This window comes from Capsicum annuum, chromosome 12 (genome assembly GCF_002878395.1).
Source record: "Capsicum annuum cultivar UCD-10X-F1 chromosome 12, UCD10Xv1.1, whole genome shotgun sequence".
NCBI lineage: Eukaryota > Viridiplantae > Streptophyta > Magnoliopsida > Solanales > Solanaceae > Capsicum > Capsicum annuum.
The window spans coordinates 12,133,750-12,147,712 of record NC_061122.1 but is presented as its reverse complement, the minus strand read 5'-3'; the positions used below and the strand labels follow the sequence as shown (position 1 = coordinate 12,147,712).

At 35.2% G+C, this 13,963-nt stretch overlaps 2 protein-coding genes across 4 annotated transcripts in view; one reads left to right on the top strand and one right to left on the bottom strand.

The window, feature by feature from the left end:
- The first annotated feature begins 231 nt into the window (after positions 1-231).
- LOC107850427 (zinc finger protein ZAT5-like) lies at positions 232-1,585 on the top strand. Its single transcript, XM_016694941.2, has one exon. The coding sequence runs from the start codon at positions 391-393 to the stop codon at positions 1,462-1,464; it is 1,074 nt and encodes a 357-aa protein (XP_016550427.1). The 5' UTR covers positions 232-390; the 3' UTR covers positions 1,465-1,585.
- Positions 1,586-4,047: 2,462 nt separating this feature from the next.
- The window catches only part of LOC107850428 (pullulanase 1, chloroplastic), a 46,359-nt gene continuing 36,443 nt past the window's right edge, over positions 4,048-13,963 (bottom strand). For 2 of the 3 annotated variants that reach the window (XM_016694942.2, XM_016694946.2), the window contains exons 18-28: positions 13,757-13,828; positions 12,391-12,447; positions 11,156-11,224; positions 10,916-10,972; positions 10,717-10,791; positions 6,576-6,664; positions 6,294-6,371; positions 5,393-5,531; positions 5,168-5,277; positions 4,963-5,062; positions 4,048-4,589 (exon numbers count right to left, since the gene is read on the bottom strand). In XM_016694942.2, coding sequence (XP_016550428.1) covers positions 4,485-4,589; positions 4,963-5,062; positions 5,168-5,277; positions 5,393-5,531; positions 6,294-6,371; positions 6,576-6,664; positions 10,717-10,791; positions 10,916-10,972; positions 11,156-11,224; positions 12,391-12,447; positions 13,757-13,828 — 951 coding nt within the window. In that variant the 3' untranslated portion in view covers positions 4,048-4,484. The remainder of the gene's footprint in view (positions 4,590-4,962; positions 5,063-5,167; positions 5,278-5,392; positions 5,532-6,293; positions 6,372-6,575; positions 6,665-10,716; positions 10,792-10,915; positions 10,973-11,155; positions 11,225-12,390; positions 12,448-13,756; positions 13,829-13,963) is intronic. The other variant, XM_016694944.2, reaches the window with a different exon arrangement.

Here is a 13,963-nt window from a genome sequence, read left to right as displayed (position 1 = left end):
ACCCTACCTTGAGTTCTCTCCATCCAATTCTCCCTATTTATCTCTCACTAACTATCTACTTTTTTAAAAACCTTCCTATAATTATATATATATTTTTAAAAGATACTAATTAAACTCACTATATACATCAATTTCTAGTGGTGTATCTTCTCCTCACTCCTTTGACTACTTTTGTCATTCACTATATTTACACATATATTTATTAGATAATCATCAACTCTCCTACCATCAAAACTTCCTCTCTTTGTGTTTTTCTCCCTATTTTTCCTCTTTGTTTCTTTCTCTCATTCCTCTAATTTTTTTTTTTTTAATTTCAGTTTACATAATTTTTTTCTTTTGTGTGTGTGTTAAGGGAATGTGGAAGACATTTATGGTGGATGAAAGGATATTATGGAGGCTCTTGAAGAAGTGGTAGGTGGTTCCTCTAAGGACCTCTTCCACATCGTTAAGGGCAAAAGAACCAAACGCCTTCGCCTTCAATCTCCAAATATCCCTTTCTCCATCACATCACATGATTCATTAACCGCATGCAACAATGGAAATGACAACGAAGCATGCAACGTCCCTAGCAGCAGCAACAACAACAATAATAAAACCAATATTGAAGATGGTAGCGATAATAGAGATGTTGTCGCTTGCATCAACAACAACAATATTGAAAGTAGTAGTGGCAATGGAGAAGACATAGCCTGTAACAACAACATCAACAACAATAATAATGAGATTCTGTCATCAGCCGCCTCGTCTGAGGCATTCATCAACACGTTCACCGAAGAGGAGGAGGAAACCGCCAAGTGTCTCGTCCTCTTGTCCAAAAGTGCTGATGATTATCATCCTCGTAATGTTGATTTTTTTAACCATGATTTAAGGTTGTACCCAACTAAATTCAATAGCAAAAGGTACATCGAGACATCCACCAACTCAATAGATGGTACAAAGGCAGGAATATACGTGTACGAATGCAAGACATGCAACCGTACATTCCCATCTTTCCAAGCATTAGGTGGACACAGAGCAAGTCACAAGAAGCCAAAGACATTACACACCGAATATAACAAGAAATCATATTTCGATTTCTCAGATGAAGATGATTATCAACTACACTCACCATCAACAACAACAACAACATTGTACAACAAAAACAAGAACATGCCAAATTCTTCCAACAACAAGTACTACTCTTCTTCTCCTAGGATTCATGAATGTTCATATTGTGGTGCTGAATTTACCTCAGGACAAGCTTTAGGTGGTCACATGAGACGTCATCGCGGGGGCGCTAACGTAAATTCACCCTTGTATTTGAGCAATTTAAGTCCAGCAACTTCAATAGATCATCAAGAATTTGGTAACAATAATAATAATGTTATGAAGAAACAAAGAGATCATGAGTTGTCATTAGACCTTAATCTTCCTGTTCAAGATCAAGAACAAACACAAAGGCAGCTTGTTGATTGTCATTATTGACAATAATGCAGGTTCATTTTTTAATTTTTTCTTTTTTTTTTTCTTTTTAACCAACACGACTATATATTCATTGAAATTGGTGAAGAATTTAGATGGGAGTCACCACGTACCAACTCTTTTATTTTTTCTCTTTGTTATATACAAATTGTTTTCATTCTTTAATATACATTTAGTGGTATAGTATTAGTAAAATTCACTTGGTATTTTTTTTATGGTGCCAATTATGTATTATTTGCTTCATGTTAATTGTGATCATATCATTCTCTCTCTATTTCCTTCACCAACGTGACTAGCAATAAGAGTTGTTAGCCACTTGGCCCTTTAAATTATTTTAACTCTTTTGGATTGTAGATCACCACCACCTTGTGATCTTACTCCTAACATTTATGTGATGGTATTTGACTCCTAACATTTATGTGATGGTATTTGACTGAACATGAAGTATATATATTATAAATTAAAGAATACGTGTGACATGTATACTACTATAAAGTATCAATGTTCTTTTTATAAATAGTGGTGAGGATTTTATGCGTCTTTTCACTTTAGATAAGAAGTGGTTTGATTGAAATTCTGATTTTACAAACTCGAAAAGAGAAACTCTCATCCCAGTCAATCCAATTGGGGTAGGACATGTATGGTTAGATTTTCATTTGTATACTCAGTGAAATCTGACATATCATAACCAAATCCTTTACGTGGACTCGACGTGAACTTATCTTATAGTTTTGGGGGCTTTAGTGTCTTTTGTTTTCATTGCTTGTTGTTTGTTTGTTGTTAAAAGTAAAATTAACATGCTAAGATTAAGAAATGTGTCACATGAATTAAGTCCTCATAGCTAGTTATTAGGTTATTCATGACACACCTATGGTGTACTCCTATACTTTACATCTAAGGTTCCATAAATCTTGGATCCTCACATGAAATTTCTTATCATTAGTTCATTGCCACCATACACTTCTCACACGATTGACAACACACACATATACAAAAAAGATCCTGATCACATTTTTCTTTCTAATGAAGCTTTTGTTTAACAAGTGACCTTTTAGATGCATACTAGCAAACTCATATCTTATGCATGTGCATCTTGACAATGATCAATTAATTTATTTATAGCCATTTTCAATTTACTAGTTTTTTTTCTTTTTTTTGGATGATGATGGTTTATTAGTTATCAACTTGTATGCACCTTGATTTTTCCACCAAATACCGACAACTAGATACCTCCCATCAGCACAAATATTGAGTAATTTTATCCTCCAAGTTAGGCTTGCTTAATTTTGAAAAACGTTTATTTTAGGATATGCTCGCTTTACATCTTAAATCTCCCGTAAATTACAAGAATTTAACAGTTTAAAAATCGGAAACCAAACATCGTCATTTCCCGTTTCCCTTTGTAGCCCAATGCACTAGTTACTGCTATGCAAAGGGCTTGGGAATGGGCCAATCAACTAGGTCTTGTATTATACGCAAGCAATCTTACCCTGCACGTCTGCAAGAGTCTGTTTCCACAGTTCAAACCTGTGACCTCCTTTCACATGGCAACATCTTTGTCAGTTACGCCAAGGCTCTCCTTTTAGTTCCCTTTTTTATCCAAAAAATTGGAATAGGCAATTTGTGAAAATGCATGCATATTCCAAGTGGAAATTTGTTTCCTAAATTACTTTATTTTCTTATCATAAAATAAAAGTTTGTGAGACAAAAGGGTTAAGGAGGTCAAGTAACTTGCATGAAAGAATTTATTTAGGTTTGTGTATAGCACGTAACGAAGTAATCCTAAAAGACATGCAAAGAAGTTCACTTCATGTCCTAAACCTACTCCTTTATCATATTCCACTTCTCCCAACACCATATATGCACAATCTTTTTGATCCTTTCATTAATTTGAAAACGCATGAGTAATCACACAACTCAATATGGTATCAAAACAAATAGAGATATCAGATTCACATCTCACCGTCAACATTGACAAAAATATATGTATTTTTAAATGCTTCGTCCAAGAAAATAATTAGACCTGAATACAACAACAACAAACCCAGTGTGTTCTCACAAAGTGGAGTCTGGGGAGGATAAGATGTACGCAGTCCATACCGCTACCTCCGAAGAAGTAGAGAGGCTGTTGACAAAAATATATGTATTTTTAAATGCTTCGTCCAAGAAAATAATCAGACCTGAATACATATAACAATAAATCCAGTGTAGTTCCACAAGTAGGGTTTGAGGAGGGTAGAGTGTATGCAAACCTTACCCCTACCTTAGCTTGGGAGGCAGAGAGGTGGTTTCCGATAGACCTCGGCTACACCTGCATACATGTCACGACATGATTTTATATATATATATATATATATATATATATATATATATATATCACATCTATAATATTTTAGATGAGATGGTCGTGGAATTCGACATATTGAAAAGGATAGTTTACTGAAAAAAGAAAAGAGATAATGGACCAATTACAAATAATAAACTTACCAACCTTAACTGATTAGTTTGTTGTACTAGTACTAGTTTACTGCGATACAACTTCAATGCTCCCCAAGTCATTATTTATTTTCCTTCAAGATTCAATTAAAGAAGCAAAATAGGCAAAAAAATAACAATGTGGAAATCTCACAAGTTGACACTTAAAATTTGATACAGACTATATACTTAAACAACTAGAATAACAAGTATTGAATTTTAAGACACTAGTATTACACAAATATTTGACATAGGATTATCAACTTATACAACATAAATCATTTTATGCTTACTTCCATGGTAAATAAGCAGAGAAATGGGATCATTTTTTGGGTATATTTTCTTCTAACTGAACCTTTGTGGTATATTTACTCTTTGATCTTCTTCCATAGCCATTTTTCTAGAACTGATACATAACAAGGTACAGTTCATGTAGTACAAGTTTGGATAAGCAGAAGGCTGAAGGCCTTACATAAATATTGCTGAACAGTGAAAGAGATGCACAAGCATAACTCACAGATCCAGGTTTTTCCCTTTACGTGAAGATTTTACCGAGGCTCAACAAACACAGAAGTTGTCCGGGCAGGCACATTAAAGCAGCCAGAGGATGCATCATATGTTGAGTTCTTAACAACATCATCGATTGAGTTCATCTGGAGATGCAAAAGTGAACAATGAATACCATGAATGTCATACAAGTACAGCTAGTAATACATGAAGACTAGATTGTATTAATACTTTTATTGGATTGCGTCAACTACTTCTATGTTCTTCCTTTGCCCTTTGGCACAATTATATAGTGAAACAAAACGTAACACTTGCAGACCGCAGTAAGGCCCAAAACCGACTTAACAATGTCCAAGATGTTTAAGTTCCATACACCATCCCATCCTCTTTATAGATCCACAGATATGCATGTAAGAATTGCAAAAAAGGGCAGCCCGGTGCACCAAAGTTTCCAATATGCGTGGAATCCGGAAGGGCTGAATCACTACAGATATGCATGTAAGAATTGCAACATAATACCTGTACTGGGTGCAGTTGAAGAGATTTTTCTCTTAGTGCAGGATTGACAAACGATACATCGGTCGGGCAAGGATTAACGATGACAACTATATAGGAATAACTGGTAAAATGAGAAAAAAAAATATTGTCATTCAATTAATGGTTCAGGTATCAACTGAAAAAAAGCAGCAGTTCCACAGCCTAATGAAGGATTAGATTTACCCACATTGGATCCAATTGAGAGAGCCCTGGAACTTCCTGGTGGCCATCCTCAATGCTCATTACTATAAGTCCAGGGATCCACGAAGGACCAGTATTATGAAATCGTACTCTTTCCTGGTGAAACACGTCAATTTGTGATGTTGAAACATTGAAGTAATTGCAAAATACTGAAGAAAAAGGAGTCAAATATTTTTAATTAGACTTCATTGAGATGTATTTACATTCTAACCTGGATAGAATTGGCCGTCCTTAACCGGAAGAGTGGTGAGGAGTATCGTATTTGCATAAGATTCAAAAAGTTTTCAACAGCTGCAAGGATATGACTTTTCTGAGGCTTGTAGGAAGGATCTGCTAGTCTGGGTTTGATTCTGAAAATAAAGAAGTTCAAAGAAGGAAAGACTTTTACACAGGTCACAACTAGCAAAGGCATAATATATAACCCGACACTCAAACTTGGTCTCAATTGGCAAGTAAGCATTCAAACTTCGAGTATGCACATCTATGCACCTCAACTTGTTTCCACGTGTCAGTTGAAAACTCCAACTTACAAAATGATCATCCAAACACCTCAAAATTTATGCGCCACATCAACGTTGGTTTCCACGAGACATAGTGGGGACGAGTTAAAGTGTTTAATTGCAAGTTCAAACCAAGTTGAGGTATCCAGATGTGCACTCTCAAAGTTGGAGTGCTTACTTGCCCACTTAGGCCAAGTTTAAGTGTCTGTTTATGTATTATGCCAATAGGAAAACCATCTTGATTGTATGTATCAGAACTTCAACAAAGAACCAGACAACACGTGCACCTCACCCCCATTCCAAAGAAAAGTCCCAACTCTCTCTTTTCCTCACAGAGGATGTTAAATATGATATTATTATGAGATAATGTAGCTATGAGAATATCTCAATAATTAGATAGCGTCGATATGGGAATATCCCCAAATCCATAGTACTTAGAATATTGTGTAATATTCGTATTAGTTTCCTTCCTTAATTACATTCTCTCTAACACTATTTAATCCCACTAGCTTGACGGAATAATCAAGACACTAATTCCCAAAGTCTCTTCTCTTCTCCTTCTAATTTCTCAGAGGAACTATAAAGCTTAAGGGTATTAATGAAATCACTAACACTGGCCAGTTTCTTTCATTCTTCTCCTTCGGAGGGAGGCCAACGCCCCAGTTGTTAGAGTTGTAGCTAAAGTCCAGCCTGAAATATCACAATATACACTGTAACATAAGAACATTTATAAAGGAAAACGCTGACTAGAAGTAAAGGAATAAAAGTAAGATTAAGGACCAGAAAAGACATCAATATCTAAGCGAGAAAATAAACAAGCTAGTCATCTAAGATTCTAAATTATCAAATACAGTCGCTGAAAAAAGTAACTTGTATCAGGGAGAGGTTGTGGACCTGTTGAACCAGTCACCAGAGTTGTAAGAGTCACGATCTATTGATTTTGAGCGCAGCATTTCATCTCCAGCATGAAAAAAGGGTATTCCCTGTGAAAGGTTAGCAAGTATCAGTACTGGCTACTGCAACATGAAAAAATATATAACAACCAAACTACCTATAAGTTAGCACGATATGTATTATACTTAATTTATCATGCAAATCACAATAGTAAAACAGTATCTTTCAAATAATACAAAGGCATCTGAGTTGCAAATAAATACTCCCATCTTATAACTGCAGGATGAACTACAAATAAACACTCCGAAGAAAACAAGGATACATGTGTTTCATATTTTACTCTTGAAAAGGGGCACTTGACAGAAACAAAGGTAAAATTGCATTGTCTCTGTGGCCCACAACAAGGGGATCTTTTTTTATTGAAAATAGAATAAAATATTACATCGGATGTAGCGCAAGGAAAATGTGGGAGGTGATTACAAGGTGCATAATGAACCCTCACCACCAAGGTGAAAGTTCAGATAGCCAACCAACTAACAAATTGAGCTACTAAGATTCCCACGATAAAGGGGATTTTCCTAGCGGACCAAATTAGAAAATATTTCCTTAATCCAGAAAAGAATAGCACTATAAATATTGGAATTATATTGGGGATCGAATAATTCCTTTTTTACAATTACGATATCTTTTGACAATATTCTTTTATGGAGTATTATATAGATAGCCCCTTAAAATATCCACCAACTTTTAAGTCAATACATTAACTTTCAGTGACCGAAAGGACACCTCTTCTTGGCAAATAAACTTTACATGTGGAATGCAATTGTTATTTGGGAAAAGGACAGAAACAACACTTAAAATTAAATTATTTTCATGAAAATGGGCATGAAATTTAAATTTCACTTTCTAGTCATTTTAATTTACTGGCTTGTTCTATACCGTTTCTACACACCTTCTATATAGTTTCTATACATATCTTGTATATATAAATATTCAATACGAAAATTATACAGTTTTGATACACAATTTATACAATAACTGTATATTTTTTTTACACATTTTATACAACAATTATATAATTTTCATACACTTTCTATATATTTTTTCTATATATCTTATACATATACATATTTGATAGAACTATACAATTTCTATACATATATCTTATATAGATACATATTTTATTTAACAATTATATTATTTTTATATAATTTAATTATTATATCTAAACTATAAAATAAAAGCAGAATATTTGATCAGTTAAAAAGTTTATAGCAACAAAAAAAATTGAAATATTTTTAAAAGGGTCGAATTGCCCAAGTTGAAGACTGTATCAGTATTGTATATAGACTGTATCAGTATTGCATATGGGTTGTATATGGACTACGTAGGCCAAAATGACCCAAATTAGGAAATGGCTATAAAGCGGAAATAGTATATCCGACTGACCACTTTTTGGAAAGTTTTCAAACTTTGATTATTTGTTTTAAAAAGTGCTATAGAGTGTTCTTTTCCCTTGTTGTTTTCATGTCAATCTAACAAATAAAAATTGACGGGTAATTTGAAAGAAAGGAAAAAAAAATCTATTTAAAAGAAAAAGTAGAAACCCCTTTGTAAGACCCTGCAAAATCCTAGTCATTTCAGTCCTATATAGCATGCCAAAAGAGATCCCAGACTTCAAAAATTTCAGCGAAGTGTTAAGACCTAGAATCATTTTTAGCCTTTGAAATTGGATGATCTTATTTTCGATCTTTCTGACCTTAGTATGTTGATTTTTAAGTTGATTCATGATCAAGGTCACTTGTAGGTCATCTCAGGCGAGTTTCGGATTTTTCGGACTAGCGTAAGGGTGAGTTTAGATGTTCAAAACAGCAAGGGTCGCGACGAGGGCCAGTTGACCCAGGCTCAGGGTCGCGCCGCGAGGGCATCTTGACCCGAGCAGGGGTCGCGTCGCGTCGTGAGGGCTGCTTGACCCAAGCAGAGATCACGGTGCGATGGGGACCCCATCCAGCAAATTTTATCCGGGTTTGTGGGGGAAAATGGGTCATTTTTCCCTTACATTATTCAGCCTTAACACGAAATTTAATATCCTAAAGGGCAAAATTCATTCTTTATTCACAAAATCCTCTCAAGAAAGAAACCCTAGTTCATCAAGCTCAAGATCAAGTTCCAAGAAATCTCCAACAACCTTCACGAATTCCGTCACTCAGGTATGTTAGGTGTTCATCCTTGAGTTTCCTTCCACCCTTGGAGTTCAAGAACCTTTTTCAAAACTTGAATTATGATTCTCATGCTATGAATTGAATTATGCTCATGCTTGTGTTGTTGTATGGGTTTCAAGTTAAGATCTTTTATGAGTTTCCATGAAATTATGTTAGCATGTGCGTTGAATTATGAATCTCTCATGATAAAACCCTTGAATTTGCAAGATTACATGTTGAAGTCATGATGCCCTATATATTATTCTTCATGTATCAAAATCATGCTCCCCAAGTGTTTGATAAAATGTCCATGTGAATTGAATAGTGAAATCATGACATGTTAGCATGTGTTCCCAATCATGTACAAGTTCATGACCTCCAAATGTTTGACTAAATGCCTCAATGAATGAATTGTGAACAATTGACTATTGCTATGCTTTCAAGATTTGTCATGCTTTATTATTGGTGTTATCGAGTCGTGGGGTATTTATTACCCGAAATCTAGTTGTTTACTTAGTTGCAGTAGTTATAGAATAGTCCCAGTAAAGGTCAAGAACAGTTAGTACTCAGTCAGTAACAGAACTCAGTGAACTCAGTCTAGTTCAGTCAGTTAACACGATCAGTGTCAGCTCAATCAAGCCTAGTACAGTCTAGTGATCAGTTCAGAGTCGATTCAATTGGGATTAGGATTTAGCACCGAGCGAACCTAGGGATGGGGGCATTTCTGCCAGCAGAGGGTTTGACCTTTAGTAGCCTGCGTTACAGAACTACGTAGCCAGCGTAGGGTAAGTCGTCCTCCTGCCAAATTAGGGTTGACACAATCACATATATATATATCATGAGTCTTCCTGCCAGATTAAGGTTGACACAGCCTTGTTAGTATTCCTTGGCAAGGTGCTAACACCCTTCCAACTGGGGTCACAGGTTGGACCTCAACTCAGTTTATAACCGGGGTATGTCGGTTAGATGATAACTCCCACAGTTATAGTTTCAGTCTCAGTATTCAGTAAAGAACTCAGACAGTTCGACAGAACCAGGGCTATTAGTTATTAGTTACATAGCCGTCAGAACTCAGTACTTCAGTTTCAGTCTAATTCAGACAGACATTATATATGCAGTATTACATATTCAGCATGTTCAGTAGTTACAATTTTGCATGTACTCTCATCTAATTACTTCATGATGTTCATTCAGTTAGTTATCATCTTATGCATGTGAACCCATGTATATCAGCCTACCTCACTTAGCATACCAGTACATTCCACGTACTGACGCATACTCTTTCTTTCTGCTATGATGTCTCATATGATAGGTTCGGACGCTCAGGATCCCAATCGTACTTAGCAGCTCAGGCTATCAGTAGCAGATTCAGTGGTAAGTCCTCATATTTCGAGGTTCAGTGGTGAGTCCTCATATTTCGAGGACAGAGTTTATCTATATCAGTTAGCTCAGTAGTTATTTCAATCAGAGTTAGTTGGGGGTTTGTCCCATCAACTCCATATTCAGACAGTTAGAGGCCTTCAGACTAGCTCAGTCAGTTATTCAATTTTCAGATGTTATTATTAGTACATTCAGTTATTATTTCAATATTTTGAGAACCTTATGGCATATTCAGTTATACTTCCGCATATATTTTCAGTATTACTATTCAGTGCTCATAGCAGGTACCAGTCATGGGTTAGCTTGTGATCCTTCGGGGTCGTAAGCACCGTGTGACGTCCACGGTGTAGACTCGGGGCGTTACACCCTTCTCCTCAAGTATCTTCCAATCAACATTACCAAAAAATGTAGAAAGAAATAGAGAAACATAGAGCAGAGCAGCTTTAACAAGATTTTACTTGCAACATCATACTCGTAAATATACATCAACATATAGAAAATAGGTAAAAGTTAAAAGTATAAGGCAAATTAATTCTTCCAAGGAACAAACTGAATCTGACCTGAGAAAGGGCTATTACGCTGGTCGCTAAGTGGTTCATCCTGCATCTCTCCTCCACAGAAATGTCCTTTGGAGTCTATCGAAGTGAAGCGACTAATTATACAGGAACAAAAACAATGCATGTATAGGTTGCAAATGGTCTTCAAGGATATCTCGGTTATCAAAAATGAAAAAGTGGCATATTGCAAGAGAGAATTTACCTTAAGACTAATGATATCAAACAGTGTCTCATTGTCATGAGCAGAAACGTAGTTAACCTGCATATAATAAAAGCTATTACATTGCTTTGGAATGTCTTTCCATGTAGAACTAACTGGGGAAAATGTCTGAAAAGGTTGTGATAGTGATTGTGTTGTCTTACATACACGAGGCAGTAAATATAGCTCTCACTGAACTGAAGTTGTTCAATCATAGAACGCAGTAAACACATATTTTCTTACTGTTTCAATGGGAGAAGAAGCATATCCGACTGGCTTCCCATCATGCAATAGCACGTCAGATCCTTTCACCTGGGTAAGAAGAGTATACAGTGTTAGACATATCATCTCCAGTGTCAAGAAATGTGTAAATTATAAATGATAATCTTTCAGTTCAGCTCAAAAGGTGGTCCGCTGTGAAACTTGCCCTAGGAAAATCTGACATCGGAAAGGGAGGCACATAAGGGTGAGTTAGGATTCAAATGTTAAGGGCCTTAACTTAAACCGGTCTTAATCAAAATGCATCTTTTGAATATTTCACTTGAAAACATTTTGCAACTAGTAGTATTTTTTTGTTAGTTTCTAAGACTCGGAAGTTTCATTTCCAAAAGAAGATTCGTGCAAATGCAATTTCACATGGATTTCTGGTCAGATGGGCCCTTAGGAAGATAAAAATGATTATATATTTGGGGCATAGGAAGTAGTTAATACATGCATTTATTTAGCTGGCTCACTTACCATACTTGATGGTAAAGTTTTCATTGACAAAATTATTTTATGATCTTTGCAGTCAAATGTAGAAACAAGGCTGGGAAGAATGCATCTGGGACATCAAAAAAAAAAAAAAAAACTCTATGCCCGTGCCTGTCAACTTAAACCAGAAAGTATGCTTTGGCAGAACTACAAAGATGACTTAGTATGACTCACAAACAAACCCAATCAATTCGAATCTACTTTTGTGGTATCAAAAGGATGTGAACAAAAACGGATAACAGATTAATCTAATAAGATGAAAAAAAAGGATTAAAGCCTGTACTCTTGCTTTGCAAACAAACTAAATTTGGTCAACACTATCAGATTTTGATTTTGGACCTAACCTACCTATTAATGGTATGCCCTAATACGTTGCAAAGGTTTTCTTTGGCTTATTGACTAAGAATGATAAAAGGAACAATAGGTACAAGAGTATGAACTACATTAATTGCCTTAGTCATTAGAAATGAATAGCAACAATTATCTTATAGCTTCAATCCTAATGATCATCAGAAAAACAGTAATAATTATCGTATAACTTCAACGCATTATACATAAACGTGCCCTTTAACTTAGCCTCAGCTGACATCTGTGACCTCCAACTTTGGGTGTGCACAAGCAGGCACCTAAACTATCATAAAGTCAAACAAGTATACACACGCGTCCTAGTGGCAACTGCGATGTGAACATGATGCAAAGTAAATGGCAATTGAATCTATGGATACCTGTTGACCATCGCAGTTTGTTAGCACAAAATCCTTTAAGTTTGCAGCCATGCCAACCTGAAAAGTAAACATACTCTTTGATAAGAAAGAAGAACTTAAGAAATATTTAATCCATGATAAGTTTTCCACCATAAATATGTGTATTAACTCCCATTTTTATTTCATTTTAGGTGTCCTTGCAAAAAGAAGAAAGAAATTAGAAGGTTCTGACTAGTGAGTATTATATAGATTATAGACTATAGTATTGTGATCAAGACACACATAAATCGCCTAAAGTGTCTGATGATTATAATACTCAATTGCATAGAGTTTTTCAGCATTTTTCCTCTTTGTATCAAAATGATTTATCACATTTCACTTCTTGATAGGAAATTGGAGTGATCTCTAACTAGGATTAAAAATTACTACTATCTCATCAATTCAAAAGGGGGGAAAATTGTGATATATAGCCTTTTACCCTTTTATATATCTAATTTTAGTTCTAAGAAAATAGAAATAATTCTATGCCTCACTTAATGAAAAAATTGGTTCAATCCAAACCCTTGTATAGAAAAGGGGCCCTTCAATTGTGACCCATGTTTCATTAAGTTGAACATCGCATATTCTCTCTCTCAAACCATCCAAATCTTTCTATTCATAAAAGCTCTATATGAGTGCGGTAGGTTTCCAACATATGTACCTTCATTTTTCACGAGTTTCTCTTTTTCTTTTTGCATTTTAAAAGACCACCCATGTCATTATCTTACCCAAACAAGACACAAAAAAAAAATCAGTTCTTAAAGGCTTTCTAGTATAGGACGGTTAAGTTATCCAGTATATGTACCGCCAATTTTTTGCGGGTTTTAGTGCATTTCTGAAAGATCTGTATGAAGCACCCATATCATTATCTTACTCACACAAGATATATCAGACAAGTCATGTCACACAGTGTTACAACTATTTGGAACATTTTTTCTTATAAAAGTTTTGGCTATGTATAATTTGAAATATTAGTTTTGGGTCGTGGTCAAAGAAACTACCATGTATCTTATCCAACAATAGGGATTAATAATTCAGATTACATAATTCCTGCAGTTTCAAATTTAACTTTTTGGTTTCATGACCGCAAGCTTACTTCTTTTATTTTTATAGAACAGCAAAAGAAAGTTGTTTTCTCAAAATTATTTAACACTTCATTAAATATTTTTTTGCAGTATAATGTGTTCGGAAAGCTTCCTTGGTGCATATTATTCTAACACGGATAAAAATGAAACAGTAAATATCAATCCGAAACAATGGGTGTATATAATAAGAGTCAACTGTCTTTCATGCAAGTTTTTTGGTCATAAATGATAAAATGACATGCTACTGGAGTAGGGCTGAGTACCTGAATGTGATCCGTCGACACAGTAAGCATACGTTTTACATTGGCTTCATCACCAAGGTCATGACTGTTAGGCTGAAGAGCAGCATTACAAGTTACTTGCTTCGTGTGGATATACAATAATTATTCATATCATGAACAAATTATTTAAAACTGAAAATAAACAAGCGGCAGGATTTATCACAAACAATATATTTTCAAAAGCCTAAG

What these genes read in the sequence shown, in the direction of transcription:
- LOC107850427 (XM_016694941.2), top strand. Translation starts at nt 391, where the DNA reads ATGGAGGCTCTTGAAGAAGTGGTAGGTGGTTCCTCTAAGGACCTCTTC.